At 41.3% G+C, this 27850-nt stretch overlaps 1 protein-coding gene across 2 annotated transcripts in view; it reads right to left on the reverse strand.

The window, feature by feature from the left end:
* The window catches only part of LOC126475468 (condensin complex subunit 3), a 193202-nt gene that overhangs the window by 111973 nt on the left and 53379 nt on the right, over positions 1-27850 (reverse strand). For both annotated transcript variants that reach the window (XM_050103353.1, XM_050103352.1), the window contains exons 6-7: positions 20348-20489; positions 17184-17375 (exon numbers count right to left, since the gene is read on the reverse strand). In XM_050103353.1, coding sequence (XP_049959310.1) covers positions 17184-17375; positions 20348-20489 — 334 coding nt within the window. The remainder of the gene's footprint in view (positions 1-17183; positions 17376-20347; positions 20490-27850) is intronic.

Below are 27850 nucleotides of genomic sequence, written 5' to 3' on the forward strand. Positions count from 1 at the left end.
CATTAATGGAATGGGAAAATATCCTAACAACTGTGACAATGGGATGTACCCTCTAACATGCACTTCACAGTTGTTTGGAGAGTATAGATGTAGCTATAGATAACTACCAGCCAGGAAACACTACAATTCCATGGCAGTCAAGATAAACGACAATTGGATGGCAGCTGATTCCTACCAGTTGACTTGCTGATGCTGAAATGTCAATCGTGAGGTTATTTTAATCAAAATATAATATACGGAAAATTGGCATGTATTAATACAGGGTATTTCTGATTTACCAATATACATTTGGAATGGTTTCAGGGAGGACTGAGCAGATAATGAACTCGTTTATCGCCATATACTTTCACAACCAACATCAGTTCCAAAAAATTCTTCTGAATACACAATTATGTTATAAAATGGAGCTACTTATGATACATCACTATAGTTGATTACTAGCATGCTGTAGTAATATTTCATTTTACAAAGAGGTGAAGTTATAAAGCCGAAATAAATATGTGAACATAGGAGCAACTGTCTGCAGGCTGAAAAATAGCAGCAGTTTACTACAATTCTCGTAAATAGGTAATACATTTGGTGCCAATGTCCAAAGTTAAGAAGCAAGCTAAGTAAACATTATTAAAATAAAACATTTTAGAACTGTTATTTTATTCCACAGATAGTCTGCACCTTGCTCCGTTACACTGTCGCCACCCATATGACATCAGTGCTAGTTAAAGCTTCCTCCAGACTTCTCCATGAATCATGTCTTTAGCTATGTGCATATGTTCTAAGATAATTTCAGCACAGAACTTCCTATGGTGCAATTGCATCAATCACCCATTTTTGTGAAGCTGTCCAACTGCAGATAGTCTGTAAATAATTTTGCACATTCCTTTAGTACTGCCTTCAGGCTTTGTGTTTTCATTTCTATTGAAACAATTATAAACTGGAATCTCTCCGTTTCCCACAGAGCAATACAAACAGTTAAAAAAAGTTCTGAATTCCCTGCATATTTCAGAGTTACAAAAACCAACTGTAATACTGACATCTTGCCTGCCTGAGCAATTTCAGGCAAACATTTATAAATGTTTATTTCAGTAGTATTTGCTTTGACTGTATTTTAATATAAATCAAACCATTTATCACTTTCTGCTTGAAGTAGAATCTATGATACTGTGATAACGTAGTATAGCTCCTCAATAGATGCTGAGCTTTGTAGTGCTGGTCACCATGAGGGTTTTACCCGATAGCCAATGACAGCAAGAAATTGGGATCTGCTTTGTCAAGAACCTCTTGCTGCTTTGTTAGGAAGATTATAATAAAAGGTAACCTAAAGAATTATTAAGTGGGGGAGGGGGTGGGTGTCCCCATATATGTCTCCTACCTTCAGCTAACTGCAATAAAAGACAATTCATGGAACTAAATACAACAGAATTGCATTTTTTAATTTTAAGTGCATTTACTGATTTGCGACACTGAGCTTGAAATTACTGGCAATGTAGTCAAAGGAAAAAAATGACAAATATTCAGAGAGAATTACTGAGGTTTTATTATCAATGAATTCTTGTCCCGATGACTTAATAACATAATTTTGCAAAGTGTAAATATTTAATCTGTCAATTTTCTGGTTTTCCCCCTACTTTTTCAGTTTTTTGTTTGTTTTTTGCATTGATTGTATGATAAATATGCAACTAATGAGAAGATAATTTAAAATGACAAGAAAAACAATACTGTTATACTTAATTTCATATCATTATTTTTATTTAACATTTGACAGACAAATGTGAGGAATGTTGTGTACAGCTCCGCATTTCTAGAGTCAAGTTCCCAACAAAGAAAATAATTATACTCACAAGTGCTACCTGTAATCGTTAAGATGGATAATATTAGAATAATTTTATGGAAAAGGAATACATACAGATCTGTGGAGATCCTTGTGCTCTTATGAAGTGCAATGCAATTATCAATATACAGTCATAATTTATCAGCATAACTGCAACATACGATGATTGCTGCAGTATCTGGGAATGTGTGTGGGCTTAGATTCAAGAAGTGCTGGTAATAATCGTATATGCTTTATGAAACAAAAACTTTGTCAAAAATGAAACAAAGAAATATGACAACTTTAAGTTAAAATTAAGTAATGTAACTCATTACAAAGAAATTATGTAAAATGGATAGGTTGCTACTCAGCACACAGAGCAGGGGTTTAGTGGCAGACAGGCACATTGAAAGAAGACAGCCTATACAGGGTGTGCCCACTCAAACCTCCCTGATTTCAAAGATCCAAGGGGGGGAGGGGGGGAGGAACAACCACAGTAGATACGACAATGAAAAATGCACCACATTGTAGAGCATCTCAAAGAATTTATTTATTTACCATCAATACACCTCTACATCTGAACCATTTGTAGCACAAAGAATTTGAGTCTATATTCAATTTCTTGCCAAGTTCTTTGCAACAATTACAGAGGAATTCTTACAATCACATCAGTGATATGATGTCGCAGCGTAGGAATATCCTCCACTTTGGTCACGTACACACGGTCCTTCACGAATCCCCACATGAAGAAATCAAGCGGCGTAATGTCAGGTGAATGCGGCGGCCAGGCAATAGGTCCTCTGTGTCCAATCCAATGATTGGGAAATTTACTATTCAGGAACTTACGAACGGCCGTTGAACAATGTGGCAGAGCTCCATCTTGTTAAAAAATGATGTTGGGTTGCAAGTCTTTTATCTGAGCGTACACAAACTGCTCCAACATGTCCAGATACACTGACCCATTCACTGTTTGTTCCACAAAGAACAAAGGTCCAACAATCTTGTCGTGCATTAGCCCGCACCAGACATTTATTTTAGGGCTATCACGAACATGTTCAACAACAACATGCAGATTTTTCAAACCCCAAATCCAAACATTATGCCTATTAACCCTTCCTGATAGATGAAAGGCTGCCTCATCTGAGAATAAACATCTTTCCATGAAGCTGGCATCCATATCAATATGCTGCAGCATATCCACAGCAAATTGTTGTCTGCATGGTTTGCCGTTCTGTGTCAGATGTTGCAGAATTTGCACTTTGTAAACACACAGACGAATATGCTGGTGAACTACTCAATTCAATGTTGATAGAGGTACATCAAGTTGCCTAGATGCTTGATGAATTAACTTACGTGGGCTTCTGAGAAATGTTTGCCTCATGTCCTCCACTGTCTCTTCTCAAACTTCATGACGAGCACCGCCAGCATGTTTCAGAAACACTTCCTGCTGTCTGAAACTTCCTACACCATTCCTTAATTGTTTTCACATCAGGTGGATCACATTCATACACAAGACTATAATTTCTTTGCACAGTAATCTGCGATTTTCTTTCTGCAAACCACACTACTGCTTGCATGTTCTACTGTGGTGTCGCCATTTCCACTTCCTGCGACCATGCTACACTCTGGCGCCAATACTTGGCACTTTTGACGTGGGAATATAAATCCTTTGAGCTGCTCTACAATGTGGTGCATTTTTCATTGTCGTACCTACGGTTATGTGTGAAGATGTGTATGTTTTGCCTACATCTGACGGTGGACTCAGTCTGATAGCTGATGATAATATCTAGCAGTCTTCTTTCCATGTGCCTGTCTGCTGCTCAACACTTCCGGGTATGTGGTGGGTACCAATCTACACATTTCAGTTTTTATTTCATCCTGGATTTTCAGTGCTTTAAATTATGTTGTTGTTGTTGCGGTCTTCAGTCCTGAGACTGGTTTGATGCAGCTCTCCACGCTACTCTATCCTGTGCAAGCTTCTTCATCTCACAGTACCTACTGCAACCTACATCCTTCTGAATCTGCTTAGTGTATTCATCTCTTGGTCTCCCTCTACGATTTTTACCCTCCACGCTGCCCTCCAATACTAGATTTGTGATCCCTTGATGTCTCAGAACATGTCCTACCAACCGATCCCTTCTTCAAAGTCAAGTTTTGCCACAAACTCCTCTTCTCCCCAATCCTATTCAGTACCTCCTCATTAGTTATGTGATCTACCCATCTAATCTTCAGCATTCTTCTGTAGCACCACATTTCGAAAGCTTCTATTCTCTTCTTGTCCAAACTATTTATGGTCCATGTTTCACTTCCATACATGGATAAACTCCATACATATACTTTCAGAAACGACTTCCTGACACTTAAATCTATACCCGATGTTAACAAATTTCTCTTCTTCAGAAACGCTTTCCTGGCCATTGCCAAGTCTACATTTTATATCCTCTCTACTTCGACCATCATCAGTTATTTTGCTCCCCAAATAGCAAAACTCCTTTACTACTTTAAGTGTCTCATTTCCTAATCTAATTCCCTCAGCATCACCCGAGTTAACTCGACTACATTCCATTATCCGCGTTTTGCTTTTGTTGATGTTCATCTTATATCCTCCTTTTAAGACACTGTCCATTCCGCTCAACTGCTCTTCCAAGTCCTTTGCTGTCTCTGACAGAATTACAATGTCATCGGCGAGCCTTAAAGTTTTTATTTCTTCTCCATGGAATTTAATACCTATTCCGAATTTTTCTTTTGTTTCCTTTACTGCTTGCTCAATATACAGATTGAATAACATCGGGGAGAGGCTACAACCCTGTCTCACTCCCTTCCCAACCACTGCTTCCCTTTCATGCCCCTCGACAAAAAAACAAAACTCTACCATCTGGTGAGCAAAATGTATGAGACAGGCGAAATACCCTCAGACTTCAAGAAGAATATAATAATTCCAATCCCAAAGAAAGCAGGCGTTGACAGATGTGAAAATTACCGAACTATCTGTTTAATAAGTCACGGCTGCTTTAAATTATGTAAAAAGATATATGACTCTGCAAATGTGACCTGTCTGTATAATTTTAGTAGTCAAATGTCACACCTGGTGTGCAGATGACATGAATTTGAAAGATATTATTGAAATAATCAATCTGTTTATAACACTTTGTATGAATTATGTTTATACGTCTGGTTTAATAATCTTCTCAATAAATGACGTGCTATGTGTGTTTGAATAAATGATGATGACTCTTGTCTTATGCACGTGGACTATTTTAACACTAGAGCAGTGTGCTTAAAAAACTGCTTACAACTGTATATTGACACATTACAGTGATGAAGGAAGAGGTATAATTCTTAAGAACAATAATTTTGCTGAGAACATAAAGTATGCTTAAAGTTGAAGTGGTCTACTGATTTATAAGCATCTTATATTGTTACAAATGTCGCTTGAGAATGGCATAATAAGCCAAATTCTTGATTGTGGATAAAAATATTTTATAGCAGTCCAGGTGCAAAATGTAGTAATTTCTAAAATATTGTATGACTGTGGATGCAAGTAAACAGAAAATAATGTCTCCATCCTGTAAATAGAAACATGATTGTATTCTCCTTGGCATTAAGTACACAAGGTGGTTGAGATGATGATGCTCAAACATATGCTCTCTTCTAGGACAGCCTTCCCGAGGTCCTATGATGATGCATTGTTTACGTTTCAACTGGTACCAAGCAGCTCTGTCAGGTTCACAGCATGTCAGCAGATGCCACAGGCCATTCCATCGGTTTTCCTGATCCTGAAGGAAGGTTTTCACGTGATGAGTGTGATGTGCTCATATAGTACTGTCTTGAAAGACAAACTCAGTGACAAAATGTCGACTGCAGAAACCAACATGTTGGAGGATTTTCCCCTGAAACTGTGCAGCCCTCAAATTACTCTTATAGTGATGAGCAGCATTCAAAATCTGTATGTGATACTGGCTCAAAACATGGCTGGCTCTCCTCTCTGCTAAATCCACAGAACAGCACATCTGATAAATGCTTTAGTATCTGGTCTCCTCTACCCACTTCTATGAGTCATACGGTGTAAGAAATCTTGTTCTTGCTGATGAAGAGAACGTGACATCATTGATCCTGGTCCAATTCCAGGCCTTCCTTGCTTACATTTCTCGCACACCACGAGGTTTGTGTGTGTGTGTGTGTGGGGGGGGGGGGGGGGGGCGTTTGAGGGGGTGGGTTGGTACATAAGTGAGACAATGGTTAGGTGGCGCAGACGATTTGAGATTGTTCAAACAAGTGTGAATGAAAAATAGTAAAGTACTTGGGAATATGGGCAACCATCAGCTGTAGAATGGAATGACAACAACGTAAATTTGTGCGGGACTGGGACTCGAACCTGAATTTCCCACTTATCGCGAGCTGTCATGTTATCATTTGGCTATTGGTGTTTGACACTCAACCAGATGCCAATGTACATATGTCATCAACCATGTGTCTAAAACCTGCATTCGTACATCCATTACGTATATTCCTGTACACGAGAGAGAGATTTTACTTGAAAGCTGCTTCCCCAGTGCATTCTATATTGGAGTGCCAGTGTTGTTATGAATTACAGTGCAAAGTTCCTTCAGACATGCATGCATGTTCAAAGGAACGTTACATCATAATTCAGAATAACACGGGCAGTACAATATCGTATTTATCCGTCGACACTGGGCAAGTGACTTCCAAGCAATATGTCTCACCTGTACGGGAATACACTTGATAGATGCATGAGTACAAGTTATTGTCACATGGTTGATGACATACGGAAGTTTGGGTCTGGCCATGAGTCTTGCATGGATAGTTAAATGGGAAGGCAACCACTCACATGATAAGCGGGAAACCCGGGTTCGAGTCCCGGTCCAGCAAAAATTTTCATTGTTATCATTCCATTCTACAGATGATGGTTGTACATATTCGCTATACCAAATATGTTTAATGTAAATTATAGAAAGGCAGACCATCTCCCTGTGAATAGCAAGAAACTGCAAAAAAGAAGTTGAGGACAGAGGAAAAAGTGAAAAATCAGTCATGGATCAGTTTCCTACATGTTGCACAAATTTTGAAAATATAATGTAAAAATTTATGAATCCAGAAAAGTTGAATAATGCTCCACTGTTGGAACGTCAGGATGTTCAAAATGACTAATTTATTGATCGTGTTAGGACAGCAACCAGCCACAAATTTACTTTGAGTTCCTTTATTCAAAGGAAACCGTTACCGGTTTTGAATCGTTGCGATTCATCATCAGACGGTTTACACGCTTTCTTTCTACATTTGGTGTGTTTTTTTTACAGTATCACACTTGAGTTTGTATATTCCTGATTTACGGTAGGGACTCTTGGAGGTGTTTACATCATGTATCACTTTTTGTTGTAATTTATTTTTTGTGGAAAAGCTGATTCTGATATTTTTCTTCTTTTTAAATAAGTTTGCTATTTGGTATGAAAGTGGGCCTATGTATGGGAGAGTAGCATATTTAGGTTTGGCTTCAGTGGCACACTGATTTGGCTTGAAGTGACTGCTGTGAAGTGGATCTGTGGGTTTTGTCTGCATTTTGTTGTGGAGTTTTTCTATTATTGTGGGTTTATATTCATTATTATGAGCAACTGTTTTAATTATGTTGATTTCATTTTGTTGGTCTGTGTCGCTCATTGGCACTTTTTTAATTCAGTGTAGCATCGTTCTGAAATATGCCATTTTTTGTTGGTGGGGGTGGCAAGATGAGTTGCTAATACTGACATCTGTGGTGGTAGGTTTTCTGTAAATACTGAATTGATGTTTATTGTTACTATTGCAAATTTTCAGGTCAAGAAAGTTAATGCTTTTATTAGTTTCATGTTCAAGTGTGGGGAAAAAAAATTTCAATCTCTCTACACTAATGTAAAAGACATTACAGTTTTGTAAAAGAATATATGGTCCTTTCCAAACATAGGACATCATCGTCAAATGTTACGATATATTATAGCATCTGTGACACCCATATGTTTGTAAGCTCTTTGTATGTACCAAAACATGTTGTGCGTGGTTGGAATGAACTCAGCGACAAATCTAAAGTGTACAGTGACAACTATTACGTGTGCAACAACGAGGATGCAGTGGGAATGCATTTACATCGATTGGATGAACGTTATAGAAACAATCACTCGAAACCGACGTTTCACGTAAGTCACATGCAACGAAAATCTGCAACACAACCATCTATGTGTGGCGTGTTTGTAATTGTGTTTTATTTATATTTTAGGACAATTAATCTGTAAAAAAACACACCAAATGTAGAAAGAAAGCGTGTAAACCATCTGATGATGAATCGCAACGATTCGAAACCGGTAACGGTTTCCTTTGAATAAAGGAACTCAAAGTAAATTTGTGGCTGGTTGCTGTCCTAGCACGATCAACATTTGTCTTCAAAAACAGCCACGGTCTCCAACATGTCATCATATGACAAAATTGACTAATTTATTATAGCAAAGCTTGTTTTTTTGGGATTAAATACTCCTCAGGAACTGAAAATGGTAAAAACATCATGACAACCAAACAGCTTCCATTTTGAAAATAAGGTGAAGTTTCACTTGAAAAAATTCCTGTGTAAAATATCTCCCCGATGTCCACTGAATTAAATGTTTGCAACACCCGCAAGCAGTCTTCATTCTAGCTTCATCTGTATTACTAAATAGACGTCCTGGTTCACAGTTTATGATACATGGTGCAAGTTTCTTATCTAACACCTTCCAAGGACAACAAAAATTTGATTTTCAATATTACATACAATTACTGACTCAATTATGAAAATTTAAAATGCTGTAGTAATCTACTAATTAAGAGGTGTAAGCCCGCCTGGATAGAAATGTGGTCTAACGCACTGCTTTCCGGGCGGCAAGACATGCCGGTCCCTGGCACGAATCCGCCTGGCGGATTAGTGTCGAGGTCCGGTGTGCCGGACAATCTGTGGATGGTTTTTAAGATGGTTTTCCATTTGCCTTGGCGAATGCGGGCTGGTTCCCCTTATTTTGCCTCAGTTACACTATGTCGTCGACTGCTGCACAAACACTTTCTCCATGTATGCGTACACCATAATTACTCTACCACGCAAACATTGGGGTAATACTGGTCTGGTGTGTTACATTCCCGGAGGGGAGGGGGGGGGGGCTGGCTCCACTGGGGGCACCAAACCACACAATAACCCTGGGTTTGGTGTGGGGCGGCAGTGGTGTGAGTGGACTGCTGTAGCCTGTTGTGGGGTTGTGAATCACTGAGGGCTAAGGCAGGGACTAAGCCTCTTCATTGTTTCTCGGTCCCCAGTTCCATACAATACAATATGACATAAGACAAGAGGTATAATCTTATGTTGAAGATTTGGCAAAGTAAGGCAAGTATTATTAGAGTTAGGAACAGAGTAATTCATAGTAGGCCGATTACCCAGAATTTATTCATCCATTATTTAGAAATGAGAGCAGTTAGTAACTTCCAAAAATAAGTTTTAATCATAATTTCTATCATTTGCTAACTTTTTCTCACCTAAGTATTTCAAGGGCAGGTACCATTGTAACCTAATACATATGTAGACAGTTTGCAAAGGCAGTGGTCACTGTGTCTGACCACGTATTTTTCACAGTTTACCGCTCAGCAGCTGTAGCTCTCTCAACTAACCAACAATTTGTTGACTAGATTTTGACCTGATGGCAGGAGAATCACAGTATAGTACTTTTGCCACATATTTATGACACAGGTTGATATTCCATGCATTGTTGGTGTTGTTCGTGGAAGTGTTGTACGTTTCTCTCCGTAGCTCTTCTTTACACAACTAATGTTGGTAACTAGTCACGTATATTTGTGTGTTGACCTTCCATAAATCTACATGTAATATTTTTATTCCAACAGAATTTTCTGTACTTCACAGACAGAATTTTGTATGGTTAGTGGCAGTAACAACCACCCTCCTTCATCCAGTATGTCTCACCAAACAGGAACAACAGAGGAAGAATGTTATCTAATTTTATTTGATGAATTTCCTTCTAGTGACAACAGTGTTGACAGTGACAAAAGTGATGACAATGACCCAGTCCTAGTCTTTTTTACTGTCATTTGTTGAGCAGTATTGACTGAGGATAACAATGAATGCGATGAGACAAGTTAAAACAATGCAGTGCCATTCACTGAACCACCAACAGTCAAGATAAAATGGAGTCAAGATACAAGTGTTGACCAAGTGCCATTATTTACTGGACAAGACGGTGTGGTTCCACAAGCAAAGCACAAATTAAACCTAAAGACAGTTGACATATTTTGCATGTTTTTTGATGAAACACTTATAAACAACATATTGTTTCAAACCAATTAGTATGCAACACAGAAGGGCAAATCTTTTTTCCGCACTAACCAACACAAAATATAAACTTTGACTGGAATAAATCTTTAGATGGCAATCACTAAAAAACCTAGCTACAGAGATTACTAGAGTACTGATCCAGACCTCTGTGAAAGTTATAAACCAAAGTTAATACTAGTAAAAAGATGTGATTGGTTACTGGGTTAACTTGCACCTCAATGATAATTCTGTGGCCACTGACAGAAACAGTCAGAATTATGACAAACTACATTTGTTGCTAGGTCATTTGAAAAAGAAATTCCAAGATTGCTACACATGACATCAGCTTCTTGCTACTGATGAAACATTGGTTAACTTCAAAGGCAGGTCATCTCTCAAACAGTGCATCAGAGACAAACCTATAAAGAGAGGGTACAATGTGTGGATGTTATGTGATGAATCATCATATAATTGATATTTTTGCAGGAAAAGTTTTGTAGTCTCCAGTAGTCGAGCTAGGCTCAAAGGTGGTTCTAAATTTAACCAATGACTGTTCATGGGAAGAATCATATCACTTTTATGGACAATTATTTTACATCATATTCTCAGTTCAAGAACAAAATACAATGGTCTTCACACTTCTGGAAAAATAAATCCCAGAAGGAAAAATCTGACAAAACTCAGGAAGGAAAATGAACTTGAGAGAGGGGTATCTGATTACAGAATAAACACTGATGGAGTAGTTATCTATAGAGGGAAGGACAACAGGGCAGTAAACATGTTTTCTATGTGATGTGCTCCATCAGATGCATCCACAGTGTCACAGGTCGAAAGACCGAGCAATAACCAATATCACTTGCCCTCCAGTGTTGAAAGATTACAATTCCAGTATAAGCTATGTGGATAATTTTGACTGACTGAAGTCAAACTACACTAGAGTCAGAAAAAGCAAGAAATGATGGATGAGTCTGTTATTTCACTTTGTAGACTGTAGTGTAACAAATGGATTCATAATGCACAAGAAGACTGAAATGGAGCAGTTCTCCAATAAAGACTTTTGTCGAGAGCTGTACTCTTAACAAAATTTGTCGGCTCCAACAATACTTTCAGTGGCTGCTGCTTCATCCTCTGCAACAAAAATAATTTATCATCTCAGATCAAGGCACCCAAGCCACACACATACAAAAATATTGCCATGAAAGCAATAAATATCAGCCCATTCACTACTCATCCAGATGATGTGCAGTTTGCAGTTAAAAAAAAACACCAGTGCAAACTGTGTGGATGTGTTCAGCGTGCAAAGTACCTTTGTGCTTGAGGGCAGGCAAGAACTGTTTCAAGAGATAGCATGAAAACTAAAAGAAAGTTATGTGAAAGTTGAATCACCAACTATCGAACTTGTACTTAATGGGGTGATGGTCAGCTGTGGTGACCACATTAATGCTAATATATTTTGTTGGTGTTAAGGTGAACTTTTACAAACCTACTGTATAAAACAGATCAAAATAACAAATTACAATGTTATAAGTGGATTAAATTTTAAAAATGTAAATTATTGTTAATGCCCCTCTTGGGTAAATTTCTTATGGCATTTGCCTGGCACTTCTGAGTTAAATGCTTAATGTCAAATATTAAACACATTAAAAAAATGTAAAATCCAATATGGACTCTAACAATGTAATGAAAAGGATAGTTGCTACACACTATATAGAGGAGATGTTGCATTGCAGAAAGGCACAACAAAAGGACTGACACACACACACACACACACACACACACACACACACACACACACACACACACACACGATCACAGCCTCTGGCAGCTGGAGCCAGACTGCGAGCAGCAGGGCATTATTGGAGAGGCAACTGGTGGGAATAGAGGAGGTAAGTCTCCTCTGACTGGAAGTTCTGAGTGGTGTTTATGAACTATACCCCTTCCCCTAAACCTCTCCAGTCCTTTTCCTTCACCCTCTTCCTTCCACTTCAACTCTTCTGCCAGAAGAAGGAGCCACGGGCTCTAAAAGCTTGTAAAAGTTAAACCCTTTTGTGTGTGTTCCCTGCTGCCACTTTGCGAGTAGATTTTTTATCTTTTCATTATATTGTTATATTTAACACATTAAGTCATTTGTAAAGTAATCAGATGTTCGAAGCTGTTTTGTACATGGGAGTTCATTTCTTTAAAGAATACACGGTTACCTGGTTGGTACCACCTCCAGTTTGAGCCACAAGCATCTGGATAAACACCTTTCAATATTTGTGGAAAAAAAAATCAACTTTGCTGTCTGTAGTGATTCCATAGATTTTCCTACCATCTTACATGTTTGTGCTCTTCACGGATATGTTTCCAGATATGATCGTCTTCACTACACTCAGTGATTGTATCTGAAGATGGCGGCCAGATGGATCGCCGAATTATCATGTAGTGAAGGATGATCATATCCGGCAGCATACTGTGAAGAGCATAAACTTTGCTGTCTGCACATTATACAGTAATGCATGGGTCCCACAAACAGAATTTGCCTACAAATGTGTGATGCAATTACCATACAGTCATAGGGTAAAGCAGTTTGATCATTTCTAGAGAGACCCTATGGATGGAAAATTTGTGAACTACTTTTATGCAGTTAAAATGATAGCCTGTCCATCTCCCAACAATGTGATCGAAGAACAAGGCTTTGCTGTGAATGCAAAGATACTGTTAGACAGTATGAAAGAAGAATTAGGTGTCACATATAGTCAAGTCTATGATCCAATCATACAACAGGGTGTGATAGGAAGTGTAATCCTCCCAAAATTTCTTCTACTCAGTATGAGAGCTGCACATCCTTTCCACATCCCAGATACAAAGTGTTTTCGTCAAATATTGGCTACTGCAATACAGAATGAATGGAAAAAACAGTTGGATGTCATTAGAGCGGAAAAAAGCTGTAGGCAAAGGTATCAAAGGTTTAGGCATTGTGCAAGAAGTAGCAGAAGCAATCCAAGGATAAATGAATGAAAGCTGAAGCTGTCAACAAATGAACCAGTGAATGACTGCTTGTTCTACAATGTAAGAAAATAACATGAATATTCATTCTGACAACAAAGCTCTTCTCCTTCAGCCTCTCCTCACACTCCACCTCTTTTTAACACTGACGAATAAAATATGACAAGAAATTTTCAATATGAAATACATTCTAAAGCCAAAATAAAGGAGCAAGCACTTGGAAGCATGCAGCAACACTGGCAAATAAAGGTGCACAAGACACATTTGTCAAAATAAAGCAGTGGTTGTTCCCAACTCTGTTGAAGAACACACTTTCAACCTAACTGGCAAAATTAATGAACTACAGAAACAGAACAGAAAACCCTATGGCTTAAATATTCTGAGTGTACTGACTGAGACGTTTGTGGCTGAGCTAGAAACCAAAACAGAAAAACTACTTATAGTTCTGTAAACAGCGGTGGAAGGTAGTATAGGCTTTTGCCTTCACTGTGAATATCACTGTTACTTTCTACCATCACCATTCCATGCTGTGCCACGAGACTGGGCAACAATTTTGAGTGTTTATGAGAAACTGTTGCAGGAACAAACTACAACCTTTCACATCCAATGCTCTTCACATTCTAGTCATTGTGAATTCTAAACATGATACTGCAAAAAAGTGAGAAAAATACTACTTTGCACTAAATGGAACCAGTTAGAATATTCTATGTTGATCTACAAAATGAGTGTCCAAATATGGATCCCTGACTACATTTTTTAATTAAAAAAGCTTCTCATAGTTTTGTGTGAATGATAAATTCACAGCTCCTTGATAAATTTTCACGTGGATGTTACACATCACTGCATTTACAATCATGCCCTGGAAGCAGACTTTGAGCCCATAAGGCCTATGGGCACCAATAAAGATTCCAGCAGTCAGTGAGCACATGATTAAACTGCTGATGCTGAGTAAGTGTTTAAAAAGTACAAACTGTGAAATTCATCAACCTCCTATTCACCCCCAGGACAGAAGCAGTGTACCCAATCTATTTGCATTAAGAGTAAATCCTGTGTGCAAGTGCGAGAAAGTGTTCAAAAAGCTTGCATAGCATAATGTTAAAACAACAGCTGATTCCTCAAACTGGGGGGCTATCAGGTACAGGGTCTCACAGGGTCCAGTCTTAGGTCCTTTACTGTTCTTGATATACATTAAAACCATTCCACATTGATGAAGATGCAAAGTTAGTTCTTTTTGCTGATGATACAAGTATAGTAATACCATCCAAAAACCAAGAACTAAGTGATGTGACTGTAAATGATGTTTTCACAAAATTATTAAGCGGTTCTCAGCAAACGGACTCTTTAAATTTTGATAAAACACAGTATATACAGTTCCGTACAGTAAATGACACAACTCCAGTAATAAATATAGACTTTGAACAGAAGTCTGTAGCTAAGGTAGAACTTTCAAAATTTTTAGGTGTGTCCATTGATGAGAGGTTAAACTGGAAGCAACACATTGATGGTCTGCTGAAACATCTGAGTTCAGCTACGTATGCTATTAGGGTTACTGCAAATTTTAGTGATAAGAATCTCAGTAAATTGGATTACTATGCCTACTTTCATTCACTGCTTTCTTATGGCATCATGTTCTGGGGTAATTCATCGTTGAGTAGAAAAGTATTCATTGCTCAAAAACGTGTAATCAGAATAGTTGCTGGTGCCCACCCACGGTCATCCTCCAGACATCTATTTAAGGATCTAGGGATCCTCACAGTAACCTCACAGTATATATATTCACTTATGAAATTTGTTGTTAATAATCCAACCCAGTTCAAAAGTAATAGCAGTGTGCATAGCTATAACACCAGGAGAAAGGATGATCTTCACTATGCAGGGTTAAATCTGACTTTGGCACAGAAAGGGGTAAATTATGCTGCCACAAAAGTCTTTGGTCACCTACCAAACAGCATAAAAAGCCTGACAGATAGCCAACCAACATTTAAAAATAAATTAAAAGAATTTCTAAATGACAACTCCTTCTACTCATTGGCTGAATTTTTAGATATAAATTAAGGGAGGGGGGAAAAAAACCAACTTAAACATTAGTGTCATGCAATATTTTGTGTAATGTAATATCTTGTACAAACATCTTTTATTAACCTGACACGTTCCACATCATTACGAAGTGTCGTATTCATGATCTATGGAACAAGTATTAATCTAATCTAATCATATGTCTGACGTGGAACAAGAGACACAGCACAGTATTTGCCTAAAGGGATGTGGGAAACTGCCTAACAGCCACATACAGCCTGGCCAGCACACTGACCCTTCGTCATTAATCTACTGGGCAGATTCGATCCAGGGCCGGCATATCTTTCCAACTCTAAAGTGGTCATGTTAACACGAGGCTACCCGGGCAGGTCTGTGATTGAGTAACAAAGATAACAAGACATCAATGCATTTCATTGGGTTTTTTATGAAGCCAAACATAAAGGTCAGTCCACACAGAAACGATCGGTCTACACAAGTCTCTGCATACATCACTTCTGCACAGACAGATCATAGCATGTGGACAGGAGATCACCACAAATTTGGTGTGTGAAACATGTTTGAACCAACTGTTGTTTTCACTGTAGTGTTCCTTGTCTCTCATCTATGCGTACAAAATGAAACCTAAAATGGTTGATATGCGTCAATGTTTTAGGGAGTTCTTTATTGAACTTACTGAAATAGATAGGTCTCTCACGTGCTTGTGTAAAGTCAAGACCTAGGATTACAGCAACCGATTTAAGAAAGCCGCTTAGAACTCTCATTACGCAGACATGAATAAAGGATTGCAAGCATACTTACATGGAGTTCTGTCCTATGCCGTAATCTTTTTTGGCAGTAAAGATAAATTACAAGTAGTTATTCTACAAAAGTATGCAGTCGGAATATGGTGTTAAACTGATAAAGAAGTATCTTGCAGCACTTTCTTTAGGGACAGAAGGATTCTTATACTTGTGTGTCGATATGTTTACTTCCTAATGGAATATATGGTTCCTAATAAGAGTGAGTTAAATGGAAACTATACAATTCACTACCACAATGCTACAAGTAAAACTCTTCATATATGCTGTGGAATCCACACTATAGTTCAGAATGGAGTTTTATATTCTATTTATAACACGTTGCTGGTGGACTTCAGACAAAAAATTGAAAATTCCCGCACTCATAAACAAAGTAAAAGATACTTCATTGGCCTCTTCTATAATTTATTAGAATTTATGCAGTTCAAAACACATCCAAAAATGTAAAAAGACGATCTGTAACTTGTCATAAATAATGTACTACACAATTTCATGAAATCCTTCTTCAGGACAGCCACACAGCATGTGTGCCTCATATTGTTTAATGCTTGTTTGGACACTGCTGTCAAAAATTCTAAATCTCTGTTAACTTCTTCCTGTTGCTAGGAATTGTAATGTCTCTATCAGTTGTTCGTATGGTGAAACTACTCTCCTCACAGAAGTATTTCACTTTGTTGCACAAGGAATTACAAGCATCAATAGATACTTGTACGTCTCCATTTGCATTTGCATTGGGTTTATCGTGTTAACTTGCAAAGTAAATTATGTGAAAACTGCACTGCTTTAGGAGCTGCTGTCTTGACCAGTTAGATTGTTCTTTCTGCCTCTGACATTTTACTAACATTTTTGAGACTATCTGTGAACAGAGACCACAGCAAAATTTTCTGCGTTATTCGTGCCCTGAACTGAAATATCCTTTGTGAGAGGGTTGGCACTTGCCACTGAAAATTTTTTAGGTGGTAGGCCAGCAGTACATTGGAACTATATCGTGAAAACACACGAGATATGCAAAGATTTATTATATGACATTTGTGCAGGCATGTCATGTGTCAACTGGCCTCAAGAGTGGTTTGTAGCAAAATGGCTCAGTATATTTCTTTCCTTCAACGAACACTTCACCTCCTCCCGGTCTCTCTCAGAACTCCCAGAGTCTTCTAGAATTCCAAAAGATTTTAGACTATTCCAGGAAATTCAGTTTCCTGAAAATTACTGACTGATCTCTCACCTTGCTATGTATGAACAATAATGAGTCAGTTCTGGAACAATTTTCTCTAGGTCTTCATCAGCATTATTGTGCAAGTGAACTGCCACACTACGCCAATAAAATGAAACTGTTGGGTTTAGTTTGTCATGTGGGATAAGGTGGGTAACACTGTCCACAGGCACTCCACTAATAACATCTGTCAGTGGCTGATGTCTGTAACAAAACAGAAAATTACATGCTTTTTCAATAACAAAAAGTTAAATGAACAGTATTTTTCATCCTCAACAATCATCAGCTATTATAGTAGTAAGTTCATTTGTTTTATTAGTAGATATAAAGATGCTTATAAAACATATAGTATTGTAGAGAATGGATCATATCTGTGTAAGAGTTGAATGGCATACATCAGGATTCTTACACTACATATTCCTAGTAACACAGAGAATGTCTGACTAATCTCTAATTAATCAGAAGTTAACTAGTGCAGGTGCTGTATGTATACTATGTTTCTCACTCTGAATACCACAACAGTTCCAAGACTTTGAAACCACGAATGAATGTTTCTCAATTTGCTCTGTAAGCAGTTTCGTAAAGGTTGTGATTTATACATCACTATGTTACGATTTATAAGTGAACTTCCACTCATCTGACATTATATCTCACATTTCAGTTAAGTTGTTGGTTTCAGTTCACTATATTGTGAAACCTGCAGTTCGTAGATCAGTTTTTGCTGCTAGGATGGGAAGCAACATGACTTCTGCACAATGAAAGTATGTTTGCTGAAACCAGGTCAGTGGACATTTCAGGATACTGAACATTTTTCAAGAATTTTATTTTATTATACAGCAAATACAGCAGCAAAATTTACCCACAAGAAAATTCTCTTAAGCAAACTATGATATTAGATGGAGACAAAATGGTTTGTTAGTACTAACTCCAAGAGCCAAAATTCTAAACACATCTGATAAACACATGCGATCCATAATGACAGTGGTGGAACTTTTAGTCTGCAGGTAGGATGACTAGGTGATGATATTTTTTCCGGTTGTGTATGGTTGTTCTTTCTCCTGCTGAAAGGTTGGCGTTCTCAGGAAGAGGGGGGGGGGGGGGCGGGGGGGATGGTGAGGCCAAATTTGAAATACGAAATTTCTGGAGGGTGATCAGGGGGTGGTTAGGTCAGTGGGGGGGGGGGGGGGCAGGACCACAGATGGATGATAATATGCACTGGGAGAGGTGGGTTTTGATGTTGGGAATAGGTTGGTGATATTGGTGGCAAAGGAATGTTTTCACTGCAGAGATCAGGAGAAAGAGAATAGGGCTTTGACAAGTCCAACAATGTTAGATTTGGGTGACGCCTTTGAATATAAAAGAACTTCTGTGGGGCTGTGGATTTTGTTCGAAAGATTAACAAGAGGAAGTCAGATCATTTCAGGTGTGGAGTTGGTGGAAAGTTGATAGTGTGTTTTGGGGGATGTGGCAAGTTGAAAAGATCAGCTAGGCACATTCTGTATCCTATGAGGGTTGATGAGAAGAAACAGTATGAGTTACACAGGGGTACCCACCCCATCATAGGCTGGGACACCTGTGAAAGCAGCCATGTCATACACCAGCTCTGCTGCAATCACTCCTCCGATTTTTATATTTGTGTGACTACCAACCAGCTGATCATGAGAATGAATGGCCATCACCAAACTGTGGACAAGAGCAAAGTAGACCACCCTGTGGCACAACATGCAGCTGAACATAACACGCTTACTTTGATGGCTGCGTCACAACTCGGGCCATCTCGATCCTCTCTTTCACTATCTGCTTTTCTGAACTGTGCAGATAGGAGTTATCCCTGAAACATATTCTCTACTCTCAGAACATCTCGGCCTTAATTTAAGGTAACTTAGTGTCCCCACATCCTCCAACCAATTGTTTTGCCCTCCCCCCCTCCCTTACCCCCGCTCCTATCACCTCCAATTCATGTCCCCTTGCCCTCATTGTACACTGCTCTTTTCCAATACGCTCACCAGTCTCTTCCTCTTCCCTGCTCCTCTCCTTTCTGCTGTCCTTTTTCATCCCCCATTTGTCCCCTACAGCCTCCAGCCTCCCAACACTGTGCCTGGCAGTCTTGTGCAGACATCTCTAGTCCCTGCACACTCTGCCATACAGCACTGATTCCTCTTCCCCACCCCCCCTCCCTTCCCCACTTCTACCCTGCTATCCCCCCTCCTCCTCCATCCCGCTCCATATTGTTGCTCCTGTTGTGTGTGTTTCAGTTGCATTCTTGTTGGAGCAGACAGAGATAGCGATCATGTGCGTGTGAGATGTTCTTGCTTATGTGAATGTGCATGTATTTTTTCTCTTTTTTGATAAAGGCTTTGGCCGTAAGCTTAGTGTGTAACACGCTTTTTGTTGCACCTGTGTACTACTCAAATGTAATCTTTTCGGTGAGTAGTAATCTATCCTTTTCATAATTATTTTGAAGAGAAACACAGTTGCTTGTTTGTGGCAATAACTGGAAGTGGGCTGGTGAATATACTGGTGAATATAAGTATGGCCATGCAACTGTTTAAGTTTATGAGTGTCAAGATGATCTGAAAACCTATGACTAACAAAGTAATGAAAAAAATTCGAAATGCTATATTCAATGACACCCAAATAAAGGCAACCAAGCTCACTGATGTTGGAATGGTTTTGAAAAATAATAAAACATTTTCTTTTAAATATTGTGTTTTCTGTGTCAGAACAAGAACTTTTTAATGCCACCTGTGCCTGTATTTTTATAATAGGAAAACTGCTTTTCTTGTTTTGAGTATGGCAATGATACAATAATTAATAGAGTACTGAAGTCTGCATATATTCCACCACAAATTCTCAATTGTGATTAATAATACGCTATACTCTCACAGATTTTTTTTTTTTTGTGTGTGTGTGTGTGTGTGTGTGTGTGTGTGTGTGTGTGTGTGTGTGTAGCATACTGACATCACAACAAGGGTACTTGCATAACAGCTGAAGCTGTGAATTCGAAACACAAATTGAAGTAAAACGTTATTGTAGAGAAAGTACAGCAGTTTTAATATGAAATTAGAGTAGAAGAACTGTTTGATGTTTGAAGTGTTAAAATACTAAAAGGAAGCAGGAGCCTCAGAGATACAGAGAACAATACAAAGGTTTAAACTAGTGAAATCTGTACTTACTCAAAAAGAACATTAAGTGCAAGGGTACATGTTTCAGTTGAGGTCTCAACATCAAGTACAGTAAGAAATTCAATAAAATTTTTGTTTGTACTTGTAAACCAAGTATTCAGCAGTTCTTTAACCACACAAGCTTTCACTTTATCTGAAAAAGAAATTAATAAAACCCATTAATGTTTAAACAAATTCATAACTGATTAAGAAGTGCACGACACACACAAAGGATTGAAAACAGTTTTAAATTATACTTTAATGATAGGAAACAAGTGCTCGTTTAGTAATATACCCATCACACAACACACAAAATCTGCACAATTCCTACTTTTTTGAGAATTTTTAATTTATATACAACAACTTAAACTCAATCTAAAGAAAACATTTGAAGCTGTAAGTACACTTATAATTCGTCTATAAGCAATACGCTAACACTGAACTTAAGAAATAACCAGCATCGATTTCAGCTAAAAAAAAAAAAAAAAAAAAAAAAATCATTGGTTTCAGTTTCAAAAGGAAAAAAAGCAATAATTCTACATTTGTTGTTATTGTTAATTTTTCACTCCAGTTGCCTGGGTATTGTTTACATGTGCTCTCCACTTGCGTCAGTTCCTGCACCAATCTCTCCTCAGGACTTTATCCCAGCTGACTCATTTTGTTCCTATATCCTCCTTCACTTGGCCCATCCATCTTTTCATTGTTCTTTCTACTGGTCTTTTACCAATCACATTTGTGTATAATGATTGTTTTGCTATCCTCCACTCACCGATTTGTTTGATATGTCCAAACAATCTTAAACAGGCTCTTGTCAGTTTCTTTCGAGTTTATTTCCTTTTTTCATTTTTTATCCTATCTTTCCTATTCCTCTGGGTTTTGTAAGAACTTCATTTCTGCAGCTTTCAGTTTGTTGTCAAGCTGTATGGTTGTTGTGCAGGTCTGTTGGTCATATCTTAAGGGGACTAGTTCATTCCAGAACAGATTCTAAACTTGATGATAGACCTGGGCTGATTTCAAAAATCAGCCCAGTTATTGATCTCATGCTTTATCCTCTTATTGCTTGAAATGATGCACCCATGATATTTGTACTGTCTACTATTTCTAGCTTTGTACCTTCCAGTCTTATTTTTCCTTTCTTGTTCTGTCTATTGATTTAGCAACTGTTTTTGATTTATTTATTGTTAATTCATGTGCTTTTAGATGTTCATTCCAGGTGACTCTTGGCTGACTGGAACAATCAGAATTTCCTACCTGTTCGCAACTGCAACCTGCCTTCCCACAACTGTTTCACTTTCTGAATAGGCCTTTTTTTTTTTTGGGGGGGGGGGGGGGGGGTTTAAGGGCGCTCAACTACTGAGGTCATTAGTGCCCAGTCACAATTGTTAGAGCACATAGAATCTAGTAAAACTCAAGGGGAGCGGGGGACACCAGAAAGTCCTTACAAGGATGCAGATAAAATAAGTAAAAGAGTTAGATGTCTTTGGACAAGCCAGTCAAAGTTATAAAACGAAGAACACGAGCAGCTGCGCGAGCGTCATCAGCTAAATTATCCGGTAAAGTAGATGGCAGGGACAGGACAACACGAGATTGACTAAAGCGGGGACATGACAATAAAACATGGCGCACTGTTAATGCTTGACCACAAAGGCACTGCGGGGCTGGGTCACCGGAGAGCAGGTAGCGGTGGCTAAACCGGCAATGCCCAATCCGCAACCTGGTCAGAAGGACCTCTTCTCGCCGAGATGGTCGGGAGAAGGTTGTCCAAGCAGTTGGGAACGGTTTTACTGCCCGGAGCTTGTTTCCTTGAAGTAAGGACCAAGTATCCCACCACAAGGACACAAGCCTCTTACAAACAACCCCACTAACGTCAGATGACGAGACACAATGGGAGGCTGGCCGAGGCAGGAGGACTGCAGCCTTGGCTGCAGCATCAGCAGCCTCATTCCCAGGCACTCCCACATGGCTGGGAACCCACAGAAAGCTGACAGGAGAGCCATCATCAGCGAAAGAATGGAGGGACTGCTGGATCCGTTGCACCAAGGGATGGACCGGATAGGGAGCTCCAAGGCTCTGAAGAGCACTGAGTGAATCAGAGCAGAGTACATACGATGAATGGCGGTGGCGGCGGGCATACTGAACGGCCTGATGGAGAGCAAAAAGCTCGGCCGTAAAGCTGGAACATTGGTCGAGGAGCCGGTATTTAAAGGTGACGGCCCCGACGACAAAGGCACAGCCAACACCATCGTCAGTTTTGGAGCCATCGGTGTAAATAAAGGTGTGACTGGCAAGTCGCGCACGAAGTTCGACAAACCGTGAGCAATACACTGCAGCCGGAGTACCCTCCTTCGGGAGCGAGCTGAGTTCAAATATGAACCGGAGCCTGGAGCCACGGTGGTGTCGGGCTCTCGCCCTCTCTGAAGGTGGTAGGGAGGGCAAAATCCAATTGTCGAAGCAGGCGACAGAAGCGGACTCCAGGGGGCAGCAGGGCAGATACATACAACCCGTACTGACGGTCGAGAGAATCGGCGAAGGACTGATAAGAGGGGTGGTCGGGCATTGACAACAGCCGGCAGGCATACCGACACAGCAGTACGTCACGCCGGTAGGTCAATGGTAATTCGGCAGCTTCAGCATAAAGACTCTCAACGTGACTAGTGTAGAAGGCTCCGGTCGCAAGACGTAACCCCCGACGGTGGATGGAGTTGAGACGGCGTAAGAGGGATGGCCGAGCAGACGAGTAGACGAAGCTCCCATAATCCAGCTTCGATCGGACTATGGACCGATACAAGCGAAGCAGGACAGTGCGATCCACTCCCCAAGATGAACCACTAAGAACTCTGAGGACATTAAGGGAACATGTACAACGGGCCGCCAAATAAGAGACGTGCGGAGACCAACAAAGTTTCCTGTCCAATGTGAGCCCTAGAAACTTAGTTGTTTCTACGAATGGGAGAACAACGGGACCGAGATGTAAGAATGGCGGAAGGAACGCTTTATATCGCCAAAAGTTGATACAAACCGTCTTCTCTTCAGAGAACCGGAAGCCATTTGCCACGCTCCATGAGTATAGGTTGTCTAGACAACGCTGAAGGCAGCGCTCCAGGGAGGCATGTTCTCTGGGCACTGCAGTAGATCGCGAAGTCACCGACAAAGAGAGAGCCTGAGACATTAGGTGGAATGCAATCCATAATTGGATTGATCGTGATGGCAAAAAGGGCTACGCTCAAGACGGAGCCCTGAGGCACTCCGTTCTCCTGGAGGAAGACGTCGGACAATACGGAACCCACACGTACTCTAAACTTTCGATCTGTTAAAAAGGTATCAACAAAAAGGGGCAGGCGACCGCGTAGACCCCACCTGTGCATAGTGCGGAGGATACCTCCTCTCCAACAGGTATCATAAGCCTTTTCCAAATCGAAGAACACGGCTACCGTTTGGCGCTTTCGCAAAAAGTTGTTCACGATTTTATTTTTTTTTTTTGTGGTTTTAGGGCGCAAAACTTCTATGGTCATTAGCGCCCAGCCCGTGACGTAGGAAACAGGAAAAAAACGAAATTTAAAACCAGCAGCAATGGGAACAAAGTCATAAAATTTGAGAAACTAAAGGCAGAAGGAATGCTTAAAAATCCACTATAGAAAGGGGTTGGTTGTCCCCCCCCCCCCCCCAAAAAAAAAAAAACTTCAAATGACTGACGTCATTTCACTGTCACTAATAAACTGGAGAACGCAGTCAGCTGAGCGCGTGTCATCTGCTAAAATCGACGATAGATCAGGCGATAGCTGTAGACGGGAGCGTAACGGATTAAAATAGGGGCATTCAATTAAAAGGTGTCTGACTGTCCACAGCTGAGAGCAGTGGGGACAGAGTGGGGGAGGATCACCGCTTAAACGATGTCGATGGCTAAAAAGACAGTGCCCTACCCGGAGTCTAGCTAAAATTACCTCCTCCCGACGACGCGTTCGGGAGGAAGAGGTCCAAGCGCAAGGAAGGGCTTTCACTTCCCGCAATTTATTATTGACCAATGCGCATGCCATAAATGAGCAACTTGGCGACATAAACTGCTCCGTAGATCGGTAATGGGAAGCGACTGAATAGCTGGCCGAGGAAGAGAGACTGCAGCCTTGGCCGCTATATCGGCCGCCTCATTCCCACAGATACCAGCGTGTCCCGGGAGCCAGAGGAACGCCACCGAGACGCCCCCAGGTGGAGCAAGCGCAGACAGTCCTGAATCCGGTGGACCAGAGGGTGCACAGGGTAAAGAGCTTGGGGACTTAGGAGAGAGCTGAGAGAATCTGAGCAGATTACGTACTGTATCCGCTGATGGCGGCGGATGTAGTGGACAGCCTGGAGAACAGCGTAAAGCTCCGCAGTATAAACCGAACACTGGTCGGGAAGCCGAAAGTGATTTGGGGTGTCGCCAACAATATAGGCACTCCCCTACACCTAACGATGTTTTCGAGCCGTCGGTGTAAATAAATGTGGCGTCCGTCATTTGTGCACATAGAGCAGCAAATGCCCGACAGTAAACAAGTGTAGGGGTACCATCCTTGGGAAATCGACATAGGTCTCGGAGCAAGTCGATCCGGGGACGGAGCCAAGGCGGTGCTGTACCCCAAGTTGTCAAGAAGGTTTTAGGAAAGCGGAAGGAAAGAGAATGGAGCAGTTGACGGAAGCGGACTCCCGGGGGTAGTAGGGAGGAGGAGCGGCCTGCATACCCGACATCAAAGGAGGCGTCGAAAAAAAGATCATGGGCTGGATTAGCAGGCATGGAAGACAGATGGCTAGCATAATGACTCAGAAGGACTGCCCGCTGATTGGACAGCGGAGGTTCAGCAGTCTCAGCATAAAGGCTTTCCACAGGGCTGGTGTAGAAAGCTCCAGACACTAAACGTAATCCACGGTGGTGGATAGAGTCGAGACGCCGAAGAATAGACGGCCGAGCAGAGGAGTAGACTATGCTTCCATAATCCAACTTCGAGCGCACTAAGGCGCGATAGAGGCGGAGAAGGACCACTCGGTCCGCTCCCCAAGAGGTACCATTCAGGACACGGAGGGTGTTAAGGGAACGCAGACAGCGAGCCGAAAGATAGGAAACGTGGCAGGACCAGCACAGTTTTCTGTCAAACATAAGACCCAAGAATTTAGCGACGTTGGAAAACGGAAGGTTGACAGGACCTAGATGTAAGGAGGGCGGAAGAAACTCCTTAAGTCGCCAAAAATTAACACAAACGGTCTTACTGGGTGAGAAACGGAAGCCGGTTTCGATGCTCCACGAGTGGAGGCGATCGAGACATCCTTGAAGACGTCTTTCAAGAAGGCTGGTCCGTTGAGAGCTGTAGTAGATCACAAAATCGTCCACAAAGAGGGAGCCCAAGACATCAGGAAGGAGACAATCCATAATTGGATTAATGGCGATGGCAAACAGTACAACACTCAGCACGGAGCTTGGCGTACCCCATTTTCTTGGGAGAAAGTACGGGAGAGAGTAGTGTTCACCCGCTCCCTAAATGTGCGCTCTGCCATAAATTCGCGAAGAAAAAGGGGCAGCCGGCCCCGAAAGCCCCAAGAGAACAGTGTGTGGAGGATGCCTGTCCTCCAACAGGTATCGTATGCTCTCTCCAGATCAAAAAATATTGCTACCGTTTGGCGTTTCCGGAGAAAATTGTTCATGATATAAGTGGAGAGAGCAACAAGATGGTCAACGGCAGAACGATGCTTTCGGAATCCGCATTGGGCTGGTGTTAAAAGACTGCGGGATTCCAGCCACCAAGCTAAACGGTAATTCACCATACGCTCCAAAACCTTACAGACACTACTCGTGAGAGAAATGGGGCGATAACTAGAGGGGAGATGTTTGTCCTTTCCAGGTTTCGGAACGGGAACGACAATAGCTTCCCGCCATCGCCTGGGAAAGGTACTGTCAGTCCAAATTCGATTATAAAGGCGAAGGAGGTAACGCAGACTATGGGTTGATAAATGCAGCAACATTTGGACATGGATACCATCCGGTCCTGGGGCGGAGGAGCGAGAAGAAGAGAGGGCATGTTGGAGTTCCCGCATGGAGAAAACAGTATTGTAGCTTTCGTGATTTTGAGAGGTGAAAGAAAGATGTCGCACTTCCGCTGCACGTTTCTTCGCTAGAAACGCTGGCGGGTAATTTGAAGAACTCAAAATCTCAGCAAAGTGCTGACCCAATGAGTTAGAAATTGCGACGGGGTCCACTAAGGTATCATGCGCGACAGTGAGCCCAGAGACCGGGGAGAAACTAGGCGCGCCTGAGAACCGTCTAAGCCGACTCCAAACTTCCGACGACGGAGTGAAGGTGTTAAATGAGCTAATAAAGAATTTCCAGCTTGCCTTCTTGCTATCGCGGATGACGCGACGGCATCGCGCACGGAGCTGCTTATATCGGATACAGTTGGCCAAAGTTGGATGGTGACGGAAAATGCGAAGAGCACATCGCCGCTCACGTATTGCGTCACGGCATGCTTCGTTCCACCAAGGAACTGGGGGGCGCCGGGGCAATTCGGAGGTGCGTGGTATTGAACGTTCCGCAGCTGTGAGAATAACGTCGGTAATATGTGTGACCTCATCGTCGACGCTGGGAAAGCGACGGTCATCGAATGTCGCTAGAGACGAAAAAAGTGTCCAATCGGCTTGGGCAAACTTCCAGCGTCGCGAGCGCATATATGGCAGTTGAGGCTACAGTCGAAGAACACTTGGAAAGTGGTCACTCGAGTGTGTATCATCAAGGGCGAACCATTCGAAGCGCCGAGCTAGCGGAACAGTACCGACCGCAAGGTCCGAATGAGATAAATTTGTCGTGGAGGCAGACAAAAATGTGGGGACCCCAGTGTTGAGGCAGACTAGATCCGCTTGGTGGAAGACATCTAGCAATAGTGAGCCACGTGGACAAGGATGCGGAGATCCCCAAAGCGGGTGGTGGGCATTGAAGTCCCCTACCAGCAAATAGGGGGGTGGAAGCTGATCAAGAAGATGAAGGAGATCAGCTCGTGCCATTGGTGTGGACGATGGAATGTATACCGTACAAAGAGAGAACGTGTATCCAGAAAGGGAAAGACGGACGGCGACAGCTTGGAAGGAACTGTTTAAGGGGAGTGGGTGATAATGGAGAGTATCATGGAGCAGAATCATGAGTCCTCCATGGGCTGGAGTGCCTTCAACAGAGGGGAGGTCATATCGGACGGACTGAAAATGAGGGAGAACAAAGCGGTCATGGGGGCGCAGCTTTGTTTCCTGAAGACAGAAGATGACCGGCGAGTAGGATCGTAAGAGGATCGACAATTCATCCCGATTGGTTCGAATGCCGCGGATATTCCAGTGGATAATGGACATAGGGTGAACAGGAAATGGAGGAACGTGACCAAGGGTGCTGTCAACTCAACGACTGCTCAGAGCTTGCGACTGACAGCATGGAATGGCATTCAGTCGAAGGCAGAAGATCCTGATCCATAGGTTGGTCAGGAGCAGCTCCTGCCACCAGCGATCGGCCAG

Source organism: Schistocerca serialis, chromosome 4 (assembly GCF_023864345.2).
Source record: "Schistocerca serialis cubense isolate TAMUIC-IGC-003099 chromosome 4, iqSchSeri2.2, whole genome shotgun sequence".
In the NCBI taxonomy this organism is placed as follows: Eukaryota; Metazoa; Arthropoda; class Insecta; order Orthoptera; family Acrididae; genus Schistocerca; species Schistocerca serialis.